This window comes from Neopsephotus bourkii, unplaced genomic scaffold, assembly GCF_033783945.1.
Source record: "Neopsephotus bourkii isolate Nb327-2 ecotype Australia unplaced genomic scaffold, CSIRO-AGI_Nbou_v1 NB_690, whole genome shotgun sequence".
NCBI lineage: Eukaryota > Metazoa > Chordata > Aves > Psittaciformes > Psittacidae > Neopsephotus > Neopsephotus bourkii.
The window spans coordinates 1,100,121-1,120,823 of NW_026901189.1; the positions used below are offsets into that span (position 1 = coordinate 1,100,121).

A 20,703-nucleotide genomic window follows, 5' to 3' on the forward strand; every position below is an offset into this window, starting at 1 on the left:
AAGAAAATCTGGCAAACTCATTTGACATGACAAAAGTTCAGTGAAAAGTCCTGCATTTTTACTGTTCTCTTTTAGACTTGTGCTACTGTGGAACTCAAACTTACATTTAATTTTCACATGAAGGCTCAAAATAATAAAAAACAACACAGTTCTATCTGTGAAATAAAGCAAAAACTTTAGAATTTCCTACTTTATAATATGAAGTTTACTTCATAAAAGCATAATGCATACATGCCCCAGCTATCTTGTTTTAGAAGCAGAAGCAGCTTCACATTGTTTAAACATCCAGGGTATTAGAAGTTATTTTTAAGACTTAACAGTTAAAAGATTAAACTGTGATTTAAGATACAAGATTTAACATAGAAAAGCCACTCCTAAAAGATATGGCTTAGATTAGCAGTTAAATAGCTAGCTTTTGTTTTGAGGTTTCCATTAAGTACACAGAACTTGTACATCCCACTGTATCACTGGAAGCACACAGACCAACAAGAGACACTATTCTGAGTGCATTTGTGTTTTATTGAAGTGAGATATGATTTAAAACTGAGCTCTATTATCTCTCTGAAGAAACTACTGTTATCAGTAGGACTAGAGATAGCAAGAGTATTGAGTATTTCAAGTTGAAACATGTTCCTTTCTTCCAGAGGTCTCCTAGTGTAGGCAACATGCAATGTAATCTACAAAAACCATGTAAAGATACAAAATGGAATACATGTGTCCCATATACCCTAAATTAGTTTTTTAAACAGATCAAGTAGCAGCCAATAGCACATCTGCCTAATGATCTCAGGAATCTGAAAGGTAAGAGAATAATGACACCTTCTGGCTGCTCTTCACTTTCAGTGATTTAAACAAGATAAACACTTTCAATGTGCAAGTCCTAGCTGTAGTTACCACAGCAGAACGACGTATCCTGAGTTCTCTCCCATCCTGTTCATCAGGTGAGCCACTGGGGCCCTAGAAAACAGCTTCAGTAAAGACAATGATCTACGCTATGAACACATGTGAAAATTCATAAAGGGGTCACGCAACCAAAGAATAATTTTAGGTCTAAATACCCACTTTAGCTTTGCAAAACAAAACAGGTTTTTAGATCAAAACCAGAAGCCTTAAACATACCTCAGTCTTCAGAAGCACTGAGCACCCACAGACTCCTACCAAAGATCATAGAAAACATTGGGTAGGCAGAGGGAATAAACATAACAAAACTAGCCATCTACCTTCACACTTAACTTCCTGGCAGATGATTTTAATACATTCAAAAAGAGCACATACATAGACAAAAACTCTGACACTTGGTCTTACTGAATAGCAAATATTTGAATACTCTTAAAACAGCAGATATTTCTGTAAACTCTCAGGTCACACTGGAAAAAAAATAACCCAAACTTTAAGAGCATCAGAACATATGATCTATAAATAAGCAGTACCAAGCACCAAGCATATTTTGACTATCTCAGTGTCTCAATTGTCATTAAAACCAACACAAATCTCCAAGTTATAGCCTTCAAAGAGTAGGTAATTATGAGTTACGTAAATTAACACTCACAAACTTTCATATCCTGAGTGACTGAAAACAGACATTAACAAAACAGCAAGACACATTTCTCAGCCACAGCATGAACAAATTGGAATCAGATGAGTGAAACTCCACAAAATGAAGCTAGCACTCAATGTGCTATTCCAGTCTCATAAATAAAATTTAAGAGCCTGATACTGATTCTTCTTAAAAAGAGTATGTGGCACAACTATGATTTTTCTTTCAAGTCTGAAAACTTAAAGACTAATTTAGTGCAGAGAACAAGTCTAAAGCAAAGCACTGGGACAAGCCATCATTCTAACTACATTGCACAGGAATGTTAGTATCTGTTGATAGTCTGTAGCTTAGCCACACGCACACACTCCCCTCAGTAAATGTTCAAATTAAGCATTCACAAACATGGTAAATACAGTGTTCCTAAAATCAATAAATGAGTTATTTTGTTTGTGCCAGCTTCTGAGAAGCCAGATGAGCACTACCAGCTTTGCATGAACTTTACTGAGAAGAAAAAGAAAAAAGTAGTTAATCTTACAAAGACCATGTCTCTTTTAATTCCATTTTTAGGGTCATCAAGGTCTTTTTAATACACAGAAGCCTTTGTTAGATGGGAGAACAAATTTAGCAAGAGTACAGTATCACCAAAACCTTAACACAGTTTGATGCCATTCCTAATGAAGTGCATCTTTTAAAGATTCTATTTTGTGCTCTTGCAAAATTATTTGCATACAAATAAAACCTTTTGCTCTGCTATACAGAATTCCAGCAATACATTTACTTACAGCTTCTACTTCTAAAATTCATGCTCCGAGATTGATACATTTTTTTGCTCTGTAACAAGTACACTATTAAGAAACAGCTTTCAAATGAAAAGTATTCTTTCTACATATGGCATTGAGGTTTGGTTACTATGAAAACAAAACCTGCTGCACCCAGACCACAGAAGTTTTACAACACAGTATACTTGAACATTCAAACATAAGTTTGATATATTTGTTTCACATTTTCAAGTCCCCCCCCCCAAACTGTTTATAACCAGCTTGAAGCCAAAGCAGTTTACATACCTCCCTCCTCCCCACCCTGCCCCCAAACACTAAGCACTCACACACTTGTTATTGTAGGATTGCTCATAAGTGATGCGCTGCTGGCATTGGTTTTTTTTTTTTTCCTTCATTCTGTTTACAAAAAGAAAAGCATATAGCATTTTTTTTTTAAAGTAAGAGCTTCAAACCTACTGATCACAATGTGAACCTTTTAAAGAGTTCCTCCTTTTTTTTTTTTTTTTTTGCAGCATAGTTTTACTATGAAAAATTACTATAAAAAATTACTTTTATCTCATTGGGTCTGTTCTGGAATGCAAAAACTCAAGGTAGTTTCAGTACTGAAAAAAAAAAAAAACCACAGAGTAAAAAAGGCACAGAACAAACAAACAAAAAAAAGCCAACCATTTTTGGTACTGCAAAATCACAATTCCAATGTCTGCAAGACCACAAATTGATGGGGTTTTTGCCTTCCATGTCTCCCCTACCTATTTAAGCAGAACTATAACCCATCACCGAAATTAAGTAAACCCACTGAAGTTTGGTACTGAAGTCTCAGAATTTAAAATTTATGTTAGGAGCATTGTATATGCTTGGTTTATGTTAATGCATTGTATATATACACACATGTATGCATACACCTATAAACTAGAAGCTCTAAGAATTCCCTCCACAAGTGGTATTACATAGAGGGAAACTTGTATTCAAACCACTGAGTTTATTTTCTCAATTCACATGCATTCAGTGCTATCTGATGCAGAAACTGGTTATACATACACAGCCAGTTTTCACACTAGAAACAACTCCAGCATATTTTCATTGGTTTGTATTCAGAACTTAAGGTGCATAAGCTTAACATGTCAAAGACCAGCAATGACTGATAGAGAAAGCTTCAGTTCCATTCATTTACTTCATGCACTTCAGTCTTCCATACCACCAATTTTACTAAACTAATATGAAGCTACTAGAAGGAATTTACAGAAACTAATATGAAGCTACTAGAAGGAATGGCATCCCCACTTTAAAATAAAATCTTGATCTAATTTGTTAAATTTGTTGTACTCAGCGGAGCTCAGGTATTTGAAATAGGAGGAAAGTTGTGCATTTTAACTGCACAATGGCCATTTTAGTATCACAAGTTTGCCTTTAATCAATTCATTTAGTAACCGAACCTCAAACCACTAAAAGAAATAAAAGAAACCATGTTTATACAGAAATTTCATAAATCATAATGAAAGCAATTTTTAATAACATGAATTATGAGTTACGTTTATTAGAATAAAAACAAAAGTAATTTATCTTTGCCAAGACATGTATTGCCTACCACTATTCAAATAGAGTATGTAATTACAAAAGAAATCTTTTAAGATGCCTATGTTCCTTATGCAAAAAATAATGCTACATTCAGTGACACAGCTTAAGTATCACTAAGATACTTCATTATGAAACTGTCTTCCCACAATCACAAACCAGAACAATACACGTATTAAAGGAGATAAGGTCTTCAAGGCTACTTTCTATGCTGGTATGATTATTCTTTTTCTTCCTAAAAACACTACACAACTGGAATCAAATTAACATGAACATTATGTACTCTGAAGTCAAGTCAGACAGGCAGATTAGGTATTAATAAATTAATTGATTAAAGAAAAGGAATGCTGACATTCTTCCTCTGTACAGAACATACAGATGAGAATTAGTTAATTAAGCATTTGCAAAGATACCACTACCATCATACTGGGTCTCAAAAGCTCAAACTGAGTTCATTTGAACAAGTGAGTAAAACACCACTGATGTAGCAAATACAACTACAGCATAAACACAGCCATTCACTACTTACTGTTTAGTTCAACACCTACCTCTTTTCTTGTTGTAAATAATATTCTTACACAACAGGTCATTGTGACAGAGTACCACTGGTGATCCCAAATTTGACAGTCTTTCCTTCATCCATGCCATCTCTTCCTGAAGAACTTGAGGACTTGGAACGTCACTTAGAAACCTTTTCAAGGTATAAGAAGTTTGAGACTTAGTATTTCTCACAGTTGTTCCACACCAAGCATTTGTAATGAAATAAATTACCTGCAACAACAGTCTAGATGAAAGTAGTTCAATATACCTTCTCTGAAACCAAGGCACTCTTGCCCCTGGCAGAACAGCAGTCAAATGATCATTTCCCCCTTCCTCCCACCAAAAGCCCTAACTCTCTGAAAATTCTGTGCTGCAAACATGACAAAAAGTCAGGAGTACAACCTGAATACAATCCTGCGCATTTTAAAGGATCAAAGATTAAAGAGGTTACGGCATGGACTTTATTAGCTTTTTTGTTCACATTACTTCCTTCAACAAGAATACACAACAGGAAGTACTATATGTATTTATACAGAGGAAATAAAACTTTCATTTTTTGTTCTAATCATAGAACTATTGGAATATGATTAAATAGCCACTTTATCTTCTAGATTTTTCAGTTAACTGAAGTTTTCAGTTTTCTTAAGAGAAAAACCAAAAAAAACAAAAAACCCACAACTCTGTTAGAGCATTCTTTAATTACAGTGCAGAACTGAGCACTAAGAGAAGCCGACATCAGATTTCCAGTTTCACAAAGAAAGTTTTTAAGCTAGAATCTGCTTCCTGAGTGACATGAAGTTTAATGAAGTGTACAGACACTTCCACATTACAGTTCTAGCTTAAACACATGAGCTCCGCTCCCAGAGAAACACTTGTCTCCAAATCAAGTTTACAGCACAGAAATTTTATTTAGGTTAAACATGGCTCCTAGTTTTGCCATTCCTCTGATCCCAATCTTCCACTGACTGAGACTAGAACCCTTAGAAATACTTAATTTTGTTAAGTTCCTAAGGAAAAAAAATAAAAAGTTTTATTTACAACTCAAGAGTTACACTGGATGCTAAAACCAAAATGTAATTAAACTCTTAAACTCGGATGACAAAATTATTCACGCTCCATGAGAACATGCATTTAGAATGATCTTTTCCTCCTCTGGAACAGAGTCTGGAAGGTGAAAAAAGCCTTTCATTAACTTTACTTTTACATCACCATGTTCTGAACAAATTCCTAAACTAAACAAATACAGGCCGGCTAAGAGGCACAGGTTAGAAGGGGCAAGTAGTACTACTGCAACTCCAGGAAACACGATTTTGGTATTTACCACAGAACACAGGTCTCAATTTGAGACTAATGGCTCTCAAACACTGTTGAGACAACTGACTGAACTAGTATAAGATTTGACATTGGCTCTTTAAAAAGAATAAAGAAAACTACCATCATTTAAGTGTCCAATCAAGCCAAGAGCTATCTGTATAGATTCACAATAAACAAGTTAAAGACTCTCCTTATCTGACATACATATATAGTGACTTCAGTAGACAAGAATATGACAAAACTCAACATTTGACAGAGTTAAGTGGTTTGCATTACCACATAATGTTGTTAAATATTCTTCTACCCCTCACCAGAAAGAATAAGTCAAGAAAGCACATAATAAAATACCTTTTATTTACTTCCTCATCTGCAAATTCTGTGGGTATGAGAGAGAAATATTTCCCCATCTTCAGCCACAGATTAGATTTAGGGATCCATCCATTGTGTGCATGAATAGTATGGATTTTAGCAAGCTGTCTGGCAATGAGTCTAAAAAAATAAAGTTCAGTTTATTTTATTTTATGTGCATCTGACAGTCTTTACTGTATTTTCCCCTATCAACAAGAGAAAATAACTACAACATGTTTAACAGACAAATTAAAAAAAAAAATTCATCAAGGGAATCTGAATAGCAGTACAGCTGTAGAGTAGCACTTTTCAGGACTGGAAAGGTCATTAACAGCACACTGCTTGAGAGAGGCACCAGAGTTCTGCTATAGTATATAGCATATATCACCCGTGTTTTCAGTTTATTCTAACTCACTTTTCTTTAGAAGGATTGACTCAAATTAGCTGCCATCCTTAGGCAAATACATTTCAGCATGAATACTGAATACACGGAAACACTACATACATTGAATACATGCTAAAACTAAAATCTTAAGACATCGGCACTTTCTGTTCACTGCTAATAGTTTAACAAATTGTATGGAAGACTATTTTGAATCTACTCACAAAAGGAACATATCAGAGCTAGAAGTATTTGCCTTAGTGAAGTCCAGCCTCCTGCAACTACATCATGTTAAATGATCTCCATAATGGTGATGTGCAGGTATTAAATACAATAAGCAAACATCTAATGAGTATATAGTCTTCTGGGGAAGCAGCAAGGATTATTTGTTCAGCACTGAAATACCACGATAACTAAAATAGAGGACAGTGAGCTGTCAAGAGTGTGAGGCATCAATTTAATGCAAGCTTATATATTTTTTCCCTGCTTATTAGTAAAACTTGAGATCTTTAGACCTGACAGAACACAATAAATGCATCATAGGACTTGAATAATGAAATAATAATTAATTTTTTAGAAAAATAGAAAGCTTACCTGAAAATATCTGGATTACATACATGTTCTGGATCCAGTGCTTCACCCTGCATGAACTCGTAGCACAGGCCATTATTGAAAGTACAGTATAGTTGAGGTGCACAGCCATGGGCCTGTAATACACGGAAACTCTTCACTTCCTCATCTCGATCTACTAAGAGCTCGGTCTTATTTCCATAGATCCTAACTAGAACGACATCATCTGTTATGTCACCCACGTAGCAACCGATTAATTTATTGGTGATTCCATCTGTGAACAGCTGAAAAGTAAAAATAATGCATAAGCAACTTAAAACTGCATCTGGACATTCAATGTGCAGGAAAGGAATGCAGCGTTGTTACTTTATTCACAAAACAAATGTTTACTAGGTTGAGTATTAACAAAAGAAATCTTTACAATACAGAAATATGGTGAAGAAAACCGCAAGGATTTTTACCATGCCTGGTTAGGCAGACGGTACAGCACATGAAAAGAGGAGGAAAAAAAAAAAAAAACATGCTGCAGTGAACTACAGAAATACTACATACAAGAGGCCATAACTGAAAGTTCAGTACTGTAAAATGAATTTCCACACAACTACTCTGAAGCTGACGGATTAAAATAGCTGTAAACCAAAGCCCCAACAAACCAACATGAAAAGTCATACATATAGGTGCACAAAATCAAAATTAATTTTGATGCACTTCAGAATTTTAGTATTTGCTGATCAGTGTACAACTAGTAAAAGATACTCCTGCAGTTCTAAACTACTCACTCTTTTAAAAAGCAAGACTCAGGTCAGAAACAGTTTCAAATTTGGTGGTTATAATCTTCCCACTAACCTTGAGGTATTGACTGATAACAATTCAACATTTGTTCAACATCTCTGTCACTGACATGGACAGTGGGATCGAGTGTGCCCTCAACAAGTTTGCCGATGACACCAAGCTGTGTGGTTCTGTTGATATGCTGGAAGGAAGGAATGCCATCCAGAGGGACCTTGACACGCTTGTGAGGTGGGCTGATGCCAACCTCATTAAGTTTAACCATGCCAAGTGCAAGGTCCTACACCTGGGTCGGAGCAATCCCAAGCACAGCTACAGGTTGGGCAGAGAAGAGATTCAGAGCAGCCCTGCAGAGAGGGACTTGGGGGCGTTGATGAGAAAATGAATATGAGCTGGTAGTGTGCGCTTGCAGCCCACAAAGCCAACCGTATCCTGGGCTGCATCAAAAGGAGCGTGACCAGCAGGTCGAAGGTGGTGATCCTGCCCCTCTACTCTCCTGAGACTTGGGAGTATTGTGTGCAGTTTTGGTGTCCTTGACATGGAACTGTCGGAACAAGTCCAGAGGAGGGCCATGAGGATGATCAGGGGACTGGAGCACCTCCTGTATGAAGACAGGCTGAGAAAGTTGGGGCTGTTCAGCCTGGAAAAGAGAAGAGACCTAATAGTAGCCTTCCGGTATCTGAAGGGGGTCTACAAGGATGCTGCAGAGGGACTCTTCATTAGGTGGCAATTCATAGTGATAAGGGGTAACGGGTTAAAACTTAAACAGGGAAAGTTTAGATTAGATATAAGGAAGTTCTTTACTGTGAGGGTGGTAAGGTGCTGGAATGGGTTGCCCATGGAAGCTGTGAATGCTCAATCCCTGGCCATGTTCAAGGCCAGGCTGGACAGAGCCTTGGGTGGCATGGTTTAGTGTGAGATGTCCCTGCCTATGGCAGGGGGGTTAGAATTAGATGATCTTAAGGTCCTTTCCAACCCTACTATTCTATGATTCTATAATTCCTAAAGTTACCCTGGCTTCTCTACAATTTTGAGAAAGTACTTAAAATTCAAGACCTTAGCCTTCAGCCTCAAGCACCATGCCAAATTTCAAAGCATTTGACAAGACCCACCATCTTCACATTGTACTTCATAACTAATACACATCATTTAAAAGACTGAAAAGGCATTTTAAGTCTGTATCATTAAGATGTACATAAATGATATTTTTAAAGCCCTGCAATTTACTGGACTTTGACCAGTCTCACGATTGATTCCTGAAGATACTGAAGATAAAGCAACTAACTTTCTACAGAACAGAGCATTATGCTTGTATCTAATTACAACCTTCTCACTGCTTTCCAAAAAACGATGGAGGCATGGATACTGCAAGTTCCCAGCTAAGGAAAGGGGAGAGCAGACCAAAAAACACCCCATTCCTTGACTGCTGCTTGTCCTTTTACACATGATAAGGCCTAAAATAAGTCACTGTACAGGCTGAACTCCTGGAGATTCTACCAAACATCAGGCTAGATCCTGAGTTATTGGGCTTCATGCACTCAGTTGCATGCAGTCAGGCATTTGAAATTCCACTCCATGCTTGCAAGGGTAACACAGCAGTTCTTAATTTCAAACTACAATCCAGGACAGCTGTACAGCTCAGAAAACAGATGTTTGGCACTTTAAAACTCTCTGCCCTCCATCAACTAAAGAACTTGCTAGCTGAGCAGTACCCATACTAATGCTACCTATTAGGCAAGTAACTGAATGACAAGCCATTAAGATCCTCAGGTGAGAAGAAGCTTCACAAGCAAGAACACCAGTGTTTGCATAACTCCTGAACATTCTCCTGCAGTCTTAAACATAAAAAGTGAACAATTTAAAGTTGAGGTTTTCACAGCAATTGTAATTATATTCAATTTTTCTTTAGTGTTTACAGTTATGCCTCTTCTACTCCATTTCTCCCAAAACCCTAATAAAACTCAATTAAAAAAAGATTAAACCTTCCCACAATGCACAAAACCTCCTTTCAGGACCCTGCCTTAGAACTAGCTTTAAGTTGGTTAACATATAGTTAAGACATACACAATTTTCCCTTGGGTGGATATTCTTCAAGCTTAACTTACCATCATTCTTTAGGAAATGCTTTTATTAAAACTACACGACGATAACAGGCAACTTCTCTACAGGTATCACTCCTTAGAACCTTGGACAGTTTGGGTGTTTGGGGTCTTTTTTTTTTTTTTATTTTCTTGTTGTTGGGGGGGGTTGGTGTTTGTCTTTTGTTTTATTTAAAAACAAGACATAATTCAGAAATTTTTATTCCTCCTGAAGTAGGCTTTATTTTTAAAAGTAAAGTACTATCACTCAAACAGAAGTACCAGCTTATCTGTAAACCCCAGAGGTTTAAAGAAATCAATCACTAGAAGCAATTTTAATTCCTAAAGAAAAAATTCAGAAGCTGGCGCAAGTCTCCCCATTTAGGATAAGACTTTCAGAGCAGAAGATGCTATGTTTTAGACACTCGATCTTGCTTTTCTCAGCACCCCTATGTGATGAGGTGAAAAACCTCATGAATAAATGCAGAAAAGGACTAGGGAAGATTTAGTTGTCATCACAAATTACATCTCAAGTTCCTGAGGAAAGGTAAAGAATAGCAGATAATATGAATGTCCTCCATTTTCTTAAATGGTTATGAACACACAGTCTTGCAGAGATAGGTTCAGCATATCAGGTCACTTCCATCTACACAGGGTAACCATAAATTCAAATAAACCTGCTTACTAAGCCTCCCTGATTGACTTAAAATTAAGACTTCATAATTTATGGACACATTTTATTACTAGCTATTATTCTAATAACCCAGAATAAGAGACAAGTAATAAAGACTCTTGTCTAAACTGTCTTTATAGCAACTGTTACAATGTTAATTAGTGCAAGTAAGAATACTGTATCATTTAGCACACTATCCTATTTTTTTGCTTACTACTTATTACAGATGTTTTAAGTTTTCTCCATGTACATAAGCATACTGTTGCAGCAATGCACATGCTGTATCAAGAGCAGGATGATGTGCTTGAGCAGTGTTAACCTAATTTGAACAGACAGTACTTAAATGCTTTTCAAAAAGTATGACCTACAAATTACACCTTTATGGTACTATGTATTCATTTATAACCTTTCCCCTTGTAAGTGCATTGCTACTTAGATCACAAGGGATCTTCTGTAAATCATCTAGCTCATCTTCTCAAGAAGGGACAAGTAAAACCAGTCGCCCAGGACTGTCCAGCATCTCCAGGAATTCCAGAGACTCTACAGGCCGCCTGTGCAACCCGTTCCAGCATTTGACCACTCCCACAGTGGGGGGGGGACGGGGGACGGGAAGTGTTTTCTTGCCTTCAAATAGAACTTCACATGCATTTTATTACACACCCAGAAACTTGCCTGTCACTGGATACTGAGAAGAGTCTGGCTCCCTATTCTTCATTCCCTCCCATCAGGTATTTATACATACTAAGACCCCTGCAAGTCCCCTTTGCTCCAGGGGAACCAGTCCCACCCTCTCCTCATAGGAAAGATGCCCTTCATGGCCCTTTGCTGGACGTGCTCCAATAAGTCTGCTTATTTATCACACAGGGGAGCCAAGAACACAACACAGCACTTTAATATGGCAAAACAATGTAGAAGTACTGGTTCTTATATATTTCAGCATAAAAACAGAATTAACTCGTTAAAGATTTTAAAGAGTATTTTGCAGAGGTGATTTATGTTGAGCTGTCAATGAAGTTACAAAGTATCTTGTCTGCCATACTTAAAGGAAAACTGAAATGTAGCACTAGAAAAAACTCTTATCCTGTTGTCGCAGGGCCAAAAGCGAAATTTCTCTTGAATTAAGAAGGATCAAAACCACTATGTGGTTTTAAAAAAAAAAAAAAAAAAAAAAACAGAAAAATCCTATTGCCTTTCATCAAAGGGCAAAGGCAATAAACAAAAGCAATAACTTCCAACATACAAGAGGACTATTTTAAATCACTGGAATTTGTGCTACCTACCATTTTCTACTTATAAAACAATCTCACCTAATAATAATAAATAAAGCTTGATTTTCTCACCATAAAAAATTGTATTAGGAAAAAGACATGGCTCTAAGGTCATCAGAAATAGTGATACTACCAAAAAAAAAAAACAAACCCAAACCCCAATCCAGACATTACGTGGTGCTGATGCAAAGAAATACTAAGAATTTGACTTGTTTATGCTGTTAAACTTCTGGCCACTGTACAACTTCTGTCATACTGCACAGGTCTATTATCCCTTTGAAACAAATCTCATTAGTGTTAATAAAAAGAAATCCACAATAAGGAAATTGGACTCCCTCAACTGATAATTTAGGAACTCTACTTATTAGCATCTATTTGTAACATGCTGCTATAAGTAATTATTTACACCAAGGAGTATTTTAGTTACAGCTTTTTAAAAAGGCAGAAGAGTTTGATTGCTTTTCTAAAAGCATTATTCAGAGTACACAATTTCCATATTTCATCATGAGAAAACATCCAATGTTTTCTACCAGTAAAAGACCATAATACTTTGTCCTACTCAGAATGCCCTAACCATAGCATCTAAAGAATCAGCTTAGAATGCCTTGCCTGAAACATGACTTGAGATGCAGCAGAGCAAAACATGAGTTCCGTAGCAAAAGCACCAGTTGAGCAGCATAGAGAATGGACTCAGATGACACGGATATGATAATCAGTAAACTCTGACGGCCACATGGAAAAAGATGGAAGAATCTACAGAATGCTATGAATAGGAGGTAGAAAATTCTGGATATACATTAAAAAACATACCCAACAGAAGCCAAGAACATGATGCAACACAAAAAATCCAGAAGCAAGATTCTGACACCCTCATAAACTGTAAGAACTTAATTATTGTGTTGCATATTTAGCACACTGTAATATGTACTTTCAGGTGAGGTGATGCAAAGCCTAAACCAAATTCTGAGAACATGTCTGAAAATAGTATTTATACAGGCTCACAGTCCAGTCAGATCTAGCTGAAAGTTCAGGCTTTCTAGCTCTTGGGAACAAACAGAAACTGTTTACTGAAAAGCAGGCTTAAAGCAAGAAAGCTAGAAATAAACTTGAGTCACTTAAATGCAGTCTTAGAAAGCAGCACATGGTAGAAATAAGACAGGCCAAGTGAATTCAGGAAAAGCAGAGAAAACTCAACCAGAACATGAAGCATCTTTGGGACAGAATTCACCCTAAAAGCACTCTTGTCAGCAACGATCAGGTTATTAAGATCCCTGAAAAGGGCATGTAATGGATATGTTACTATCTCATAAGCAAGTGGTTCAACATTGTTCCAAGTGTTCAAAAGAATGAGAAGAATGAGAACAAAATTACGACCACATGTAACAAGTACAAACAGGCAGAAGTGTCACAGGGCATATCCCACAAGAGACGTGAAACCAAGCAGACTTTTTTCTTCCAGACTGTTACCGCATCTATAGAACTATAGAAGGCAGTATTGTGGTGCTGTAGAAACAGAACAGGTATGTGAAGTTTCAGCAGACATAAGTAGGAGTAATGCCCAAATCTCCCCTCAAGTTTGCATGTTAAGATCTCCAGGAAGGAACAGACTTTTAATACACGCTTCTTTAATGCTCACACCATTTCAAGTTTGCACTGCAAGATATAATTTCATTTTTTTCCCTGGAAAAATATAATCCGTAACGGCACATCCACAAGTATACATCTCTCAAGAATTTAATTTCTTGACACAAAGCTAGTTATATCTCCATTTCTTCTTTCTGCCAATATTCATAAAAAGAAGGCTTAAATAGAACTAGTAGAAAATGCCAGCCTTTGGTAAAATCTCATATTCATCAAGACTTACAAGCAACATCACTCAAAGGTCTTCAGACTCCGTAAACATATCCTCTAGATCATTACGCTGATCAGGTGAAAGCCATTGTCTATATGACCTTGGTGGTCATGGTCAGATGATCACAAACAAAAAACATTTAGCATTAAAAGTACCAAAGCTAGCAGGGAGCCAATAAGTTAATGGCATCATTTCTATGGCAAGTTTGGCCACAGGCTGAACTAGCAGCTACCTACTGAATTCTTGGAGTGTCCTGCCATGACAGCAGTGTGGAGAAAGCAGCACCACCACTATCTATGCTATATAGTATTATTTCAACATGGTTTTGGCTACCAAATCATCAATCCTGGCGTCTTCCTTCTTCAAGGAAGAACTCAGGGTGGCAGGAGTGGGAGGGAAGGGCTCTTATGGTACAGGTTTCTTACTTTTTGTTTTGGGTTTGGTTTTGTCTTTTTGTTTGGTTTTGGAGGGTTGGTTGGTTGGAGTTCTTTGTTTGGTTGGTTTTGTTTTGTTTAGGATTTTTGTTTTGTCTCTTTGCTTTCCCTCCCCCCCTTTAAGATCTTGACTGAAGTTTCACATCCTCCATATTCTCAACATAAATACCATTCAAAATTACATTCAATAGTCTCTTATAAAATGCTACAGTTGTCACCCTTTATAACCCTTACAGTTGTAAGGGCTGGTTGTGATCTAAATGCATGAAAAGAAAGCTTCCTTTAATGGCAGAAGAAACTCCCAAATTATATATTTTTCATCTTGTTTCTGAAGAATATTCTCCTACCTGAAAACAGTAAACATCATCAGATAATAAGATTTTTAAAATGTTTTAGGTCTTTTACAGATTCTCTGATACTGATGAAAACAACTACGAATAAATCACGGAACAGCTGGGGTTTGAAAGGACCTTAAGATCATCTAGTTCTAACCCCCCTGCTATGGGAAGGGATACCTCACCCTAGACCATGTCCCCCAAGACTCTGTCCAACCTGACTTTGAACACTGCCTGGGATGGAGCAATTTACCACTTCTTTGGGCAACCCGTTCCAGCACCTTACCACCCTCACAGTAAAGAACTTCTTTATATCTAACCTGAACTTTTCCTGTTTAAGTTTGAACCCATTACCCCTTGTCCTGCCACTACAGTCCCTCATGAAGAGTCCCTCTGCAGTATCCTTGTAGGTCCCCTTCAGATAATTGAAAGCTGCTATGAGGTCTCCATGCAGCCTTCTCTTCTCCAGGCTGAACAAGCTCAACTGTCTCAGCCTGTCTCCAAAGAAGAGACGCTCCAGCCCCGTGACCATCTCTGTGACCTCCTTTGGACTTGCTCCAGCAGCTCCATGTCTTTATGCTGGGGACACTAGAACTGCACACAGTACTCCAGGCAGGGTCTCACAAGAGCAGAGTAGAGGTGCATGATCACTTCCTTCGTCCTGCTGGTCACACTCCTTTTGATGCAGCCCAGTATATTTAGATTTCTGGGCTGTGAACACACACTGCCGGCTCACGTTCACTTCCTCATCAACCATACCCCCAAGTCCTTCTTCCAAATTTTGAAAGCTAACAGAAATGGAGCTGAATATGTTATTCTAAATCAAAGAACTGATTTGCTGGTCCTCCCCCTGAAAATTTTGAAATGGCCATGTAATGAGGAAACAGAAACTAGAACATCTTTGCTAGCTACCTTCCTTTCCAATGTTAGAAGTCTACAGCATAAGATACACGCCATTAAATAGTCAGATGCAAGCTGTGCCTAAGCAAATACCAGTTCTCTATAATTAGAACCTGTCACCAATTCAAACACCTATTTCATGCACAACTGGATTACCCCATGCACTGCGATGTGGCATATCGATTACATAAAACATCACCAGATGCACAATTGCTGCCCCACCCACTGACGGCACAAAACCAACCCTTTACAAGCGATTGAGATTACCAAGCTTCAACAGTAGTTTAGTAAGAATGGAGAAACCAACCCACCCTTCAATGATATCTAACACTGCCTACATTTCCCACCTCCTGCAACACTGAATTCAAGGCAGATCTCAAATTACATTTTATTTCTTCCACAACACATCAGCAATGAGCTCATTCTGCAACCTCTTTATCTTTTCTTATCCTTCCCTTCACTCATCACTTCTCCACTTAGATTTATTAGCTCCTCGGAAGGTTAGACAGTGAACTCATGCCCTCCTCTTTACAGGCTTAACTACTTCCACAGCTGCCTAGGAGCGTGATGCCCTAAAAAACAGGTAAGCAATAAAAAAAAATCTTGAAAAACATAATGACACTGAGATACAAAAATAAAAAGTTAGTTTCCTTCCCAGAGGCAAAACATTTTCTGTTTCCACTTGATTATTTCAATGCTTCGAATCCCACACTCAGTCTGTTTAAATAAACTATGAAATATTTTAACTAGCTCAGAAATCTGAACCTAATCAGTTTGTTACACAGAATATACCAGGATCAACACAAGCAAAGGAATTAGAGCAGCAGCTAGAAAATACTGCCTGAGGAAAAGCTAGTTAGTGCAAGTCAGGAAGAAAAAACAAAAAAGGAAAAAAGCTAACCTGGTACATAGAGAGAAAAAAGGGAGAGGGGGGAAGGAAGGTGTTGTTTTGATAGTGAAAGTACAACTCTTTGTAAGCATGGCTCTGTCTTGTACCTTCACATTTCGTAGCTACAGAAACAAATTTTTGCAAAGAATTCTAAAAATGCTACAGTACTAAAGTTATGCAAAGTGCTGATAAATGCAAAGACCTACATCTTGCCAACAAAGACAGTACCACAAAGCAAGTCCGATTACTTCAGAGAATAAAAACCCAAACTTAATTACATTTATCTGGAGATAAAAGAAGCTTGCAGGATTCAGAAAAGTCTTATTAAAGGAATTTATCTCTTTGCAAACTTCTCCCAGTTTGGGCCAGGACAAGAGCACTGTTGGCTAGCATATCATTTTTACCACTTTGTATCTCTGATATATCTCTGCTGGTCTAACCAAATAATAGTTTAAATTAAAACTATTAATATTAAGCCTCTTTACCAATGAAAACAAGCAGCCTTTATTCTCAATAAGAATTTAGAATAAATGTTAGAAATTACTTCAAAATGGAAAAAAAGTGTTTTTTTTTCCTGCACCATAACGTTACATTGCAAAAAGGATATTATGTATTAACTTCCTAAATCCTTCATTATGCCCAGACCTACCAGATGTAAAATAGGTCATGGAATAAAAGATTCCTGAATCCACACTTACTGAAATGGTAACTAAGTTTCCCATACTGCAAGCAAATACAGATCCTCCTTCCAAAAAGCACCTCCAAAAGAAAAACAAAGTTCTTCAGGTGGGCAACAGATCAAGTTGCAATAAATTCCAAATTGTGATTGTATTTATTTTCCATCAGAAGGGTGATACAACCTCTTTAAGATAACAGAGTTTAAACGATTACATTTTTATATTTGATTAATAAAGAATTGTCCAGAATATAAAAATTGGCATGTCCACTGTCACAATTCAGCCCACTTCTGGATTTAGCAAGCAGTGAACTCTTCAGCAGAAGACTGAGAGAAAGGCCTCTAGAAATCCTTTCCCACCTGAACAACTCTATAATTCTATTACTAAAATCAGAATCAGAAGTAACTACTGGAAAAAAAATAGTTTTAATTATATTGCTTTGTATTACTGTAAAGCAGAGAAAGCAAACCTCAATAATTTAACTTAGAAAATATAACCCCCTATAAACATAAGGTATAACACCCTAGAAAACATAACAGTCCTACCCAGCTCTTAGCACCTCCTCATGAGAAATGTGTTAAGTATCTACATGAAGATCAGCATTCAGACATGAAAACTTTGTTTTCCCTTACCAATGTATAACTTGAAGATAAAGTAGAGCTGCTTGTAATCCAGCAAATAACTGGCAATGCTTACAGATGCTATAGACTTCCTGACAAATAATGCAATGAAAATAGTGACACATTTATGTTCTATGCTACCTCCATGCTATGATGCAAATAATTTAAAATGCAGAAATATATTCATGACTTCAGATACTTATCTTACAGAAAGCAAGGATTAAGCACTAAAATTTTTGAACTACAGTGTTACAGAATTGTTTAGCTGACTAAGCAATTTGACACTCAACAGTAAACTTTTACAAGAGCAGTTAATTAACTTTTTAAAGTCAAACTCTGGACTCTTCAACTTCTTACTAATTGTTTTGACCCAAGAAGTACCAAGTACAAAGGTAGCTAACAGCAGAGTTCAAGAGGAGGCAGTAGTTAGTTGCACCTATCAATGTTCTTGGTCTCCTTTGCCGTGATGCTGCTGTTTCAGATTAGTCAAGCATATTTTTCATGCAATAAATGATTTTCACTTTCATCTCCCCCTAAACACATGCCTCTCCAGTATGGGGACTCCAAGGCCAACCTTCTGTTCACTCCATCCTCTTAAAAACAGTCATCCTTCATTTTAGCATCAAGCTGCGTGATGTATGTGTAACATGCCTGTGTAACAGATTGCAGGAGCAATGGTGATAATACAACTAGTTTCAAACCACATGCATTCTTGCTTGTTATGTACGCACAGTGGTTTAAACACAGACTAGAGTTAAAAATAACAGGCCACTGATGAGCTTCATGAACAGGATGCTCTTCTGCTGTTCAAAGGGAGCAAAATTAAATAAGGGGAGTTGAAAAGCTTTGGTCATAAAATAATCTGGTTTAAACAACACTCAGACAATTTTTAGACAGAATCCTATAATCACAGACAGTAGTCTATTACTTTACTATTGCATGACCACAGTAACCCTTATTCTATACCAGTGGTACCAGTGGTTTTTGTTCCGTTGTTTCTTCCAAAGAGGGTGACACAGGAAGGAAGCAACTTCTTTTTTTTCTTAAACCTACTAGAACTTTCTCAAAATGTTAGAGCTATCTCTCCTTGAGAAAATGTTTGTTTCATTTATGAGAACTCCTGTATGAAAGTAAAATATTCTGTTGAGAAGTGAACAAAACCATGCCTAACTTCAGGCAGTCCTGCAAAGAGCAGAGAGTTAGACTCAATGAACCTTATCGGTCCCTTCCAACTCGAAATATTCTACTGATCCTAACAACCCTTAGTATTACATGTTGTAAAGCTATTTTTATTGCATCTCAAGATGTTGGGACTCTGTTTAACTTATGGCCTCAGCCTTCAAAGAAGTTATCTAGAAAAACCTCATTAACTTTATTGTCATACTAACTGGACTGTTACATGTCAAATTCCTTTTCCTATCAATAAACTTCAGAAAATGTCAGTCAGTATTTGTGCTATTACCTCAGTGTGCTCAGTCTTCCTATATAAATTAGTTTCAGCAGCTCTCTTCAGAGGAACTTATTAGTAACCGCTGAATAACAGAGTTTAAGAACATATAATAAAACGCTCAACTAAATGCAGGCTACATCCGAAAGGCTGCATTAGCCAGGTAAACTTACTGAAGGCTTGCACGGGGCCAGGTTAAGTATATTCTAGAAGCACAAAAGCAGCCAATCCTCGAGCAGATGACTCGTCATAAGTACAAATGATGGCTCACCTAGAGAACACCACAGACTAAGTGGCGATACTCTTGCATATGGTCACGACTAAGAGATGTGAGCAAAGACGTTAATGGGGCTGATACCGATACCCTCAGCCTAAACCCAAATCCAACAGAGAATACAAGGCCTGTATTTACACTTATTTATTCACTACTTGCGAGGGCATGGGGCGAGCCCGCCAAGGGAGCGCCTCAGCCCCGCGGCCGTTATCTCGGCGACCGTTACCAACAGCAGTGGCAGCAGCCGCCGGCCCCCTCTTCTCCTCTTTCCCCTCCGGCTGTCTCTGCCTTTCTCTTCCCCAGGGAGGACGTAGGAAGTCCCCCACCGCCTTACGAACACTCCCTGCTCGGCAAAGACCCGCCGAGGGCGAAGCTTACACCCTTCCCCTCAACCGACACCACAACCCTCAGCCCCCGGGCCGGCGGCGGGGTGGCCTGGCGAGAGCGGGGGGGGGGGGAAGAGCGCTGCCCTCCACTAACAGGGATAGTCAAGTTTCAGCGCGGACGGCACGGAAGGAGGAAGAGGAAATCGAGCGGTGGGGAAGGAGTGCCGGGAGGGGGCAGGGGATGCTGCCGCGCCGACACGCCCCGCTGCCGGGCTGCCTGGCAAATGGGGCTCGGCGCAGGGGGCTGCGATCGGAGAGCGACGAGGGAGGGGGAGGGGAAGGAAGCGAGGCAGCAGCTACCCCGCACAATGGCCGCCCGCCCTCCCCCCCTTCCTTCCTCTCGCTCTCCGTCTCCCTCTTCCCTTCCTCCTCAAGCTGGGGCTACCGCATGACCCGCTTGTGGGCCCCGCGGAGCCCCGGCCTCCCCATACCTGCAGCGTCACCTCCTCAGGTCTCCAGTGGGGCCGCAGGCGGCGTAGGAGCTGCAGGGCGCCCTGGCGGTAGCCGGGCCCCTCCCGCTCGCTGACAGTGATGTCCAGCTTGGGCACCTCGGGGGAGCCGGGCGGGACGTGGATGTAGTTGGACATAGCGGCGGGTGGGCAGAGAGGACGCGGCACAGGGTAACAAGGGCAAGCAGCTCCCGCTAGCGTCTCCTCCACGGCGGACCGGCAACTGAGGGGGAAATTTCCACTTCGGCTCTCGATAAAACGGCTCCGGCTCCACCTCTCCCCGGCTGCGGCGCGGAGCAGCCTGGGACAGCGGGCGGGGCTGGGCGGTGACCGCCCTCCTCCTGCCCTGGGCCGCTCACCTGCTTGCTTGCCTGCCTGCCTGCCTGCCTGCTTTCGGAGCCTGCGGCCGTGAGGCAGTTGCGGTGGGGATTGATGAAAGCTCCCGTGTAGTGTTGCAAGGGGAGCGGCCCCCAGGTTTGCTGGGCGTGAAGGAATGCGGCCGGCACCGCCCAGTCAATCACCGGGCGAAAGACTGATTGTAATCAGGCTTTGAGTTATCTGCTGCGGTTAATTTTTGTCTTTAATTTCTG

General features: G+C 39.1%; 1 protein-coding gene across 1 annotated transcript in view; it reads right to left on the bottom strand.

Moving 5' to 3' along the window:
• Positions 1 to 20,404, bottom strand: part of ETNK1 (ethanolamine kinase 1) — a 33,946-nt gene extending 13,542 nt beyond the window's left edge. Inside the window, exons 1-4 of the mRNA XM_061353727.1 lie at positions 20,096 to 20,404; positions 7,067 to 7,326; positions 6,091 to 6,231; positions 4,437 to 4,579 (exon numbers count right to left, since the gene is read on the bottom strand). Of these exons, the coding sequence (XP_061209711.1) occupies positions 4,437 to 4,579; positions 6,091 to 6,231; positions 7,067 to 7,326; positions 20,096 to 20,251 (700 nt within the window). The 5' untranslated portion in view covers positions 20,252 to 20,404. The remainder of the gene's footprint in view (positions 1 to 4,436; positions 4,580 to 6,090; positions 6,232 to 7,066; positions 7,327 to 20,095) is intronic.
• Positions 20,405 to 20,703: the final 299 nt, after the last annotated feature.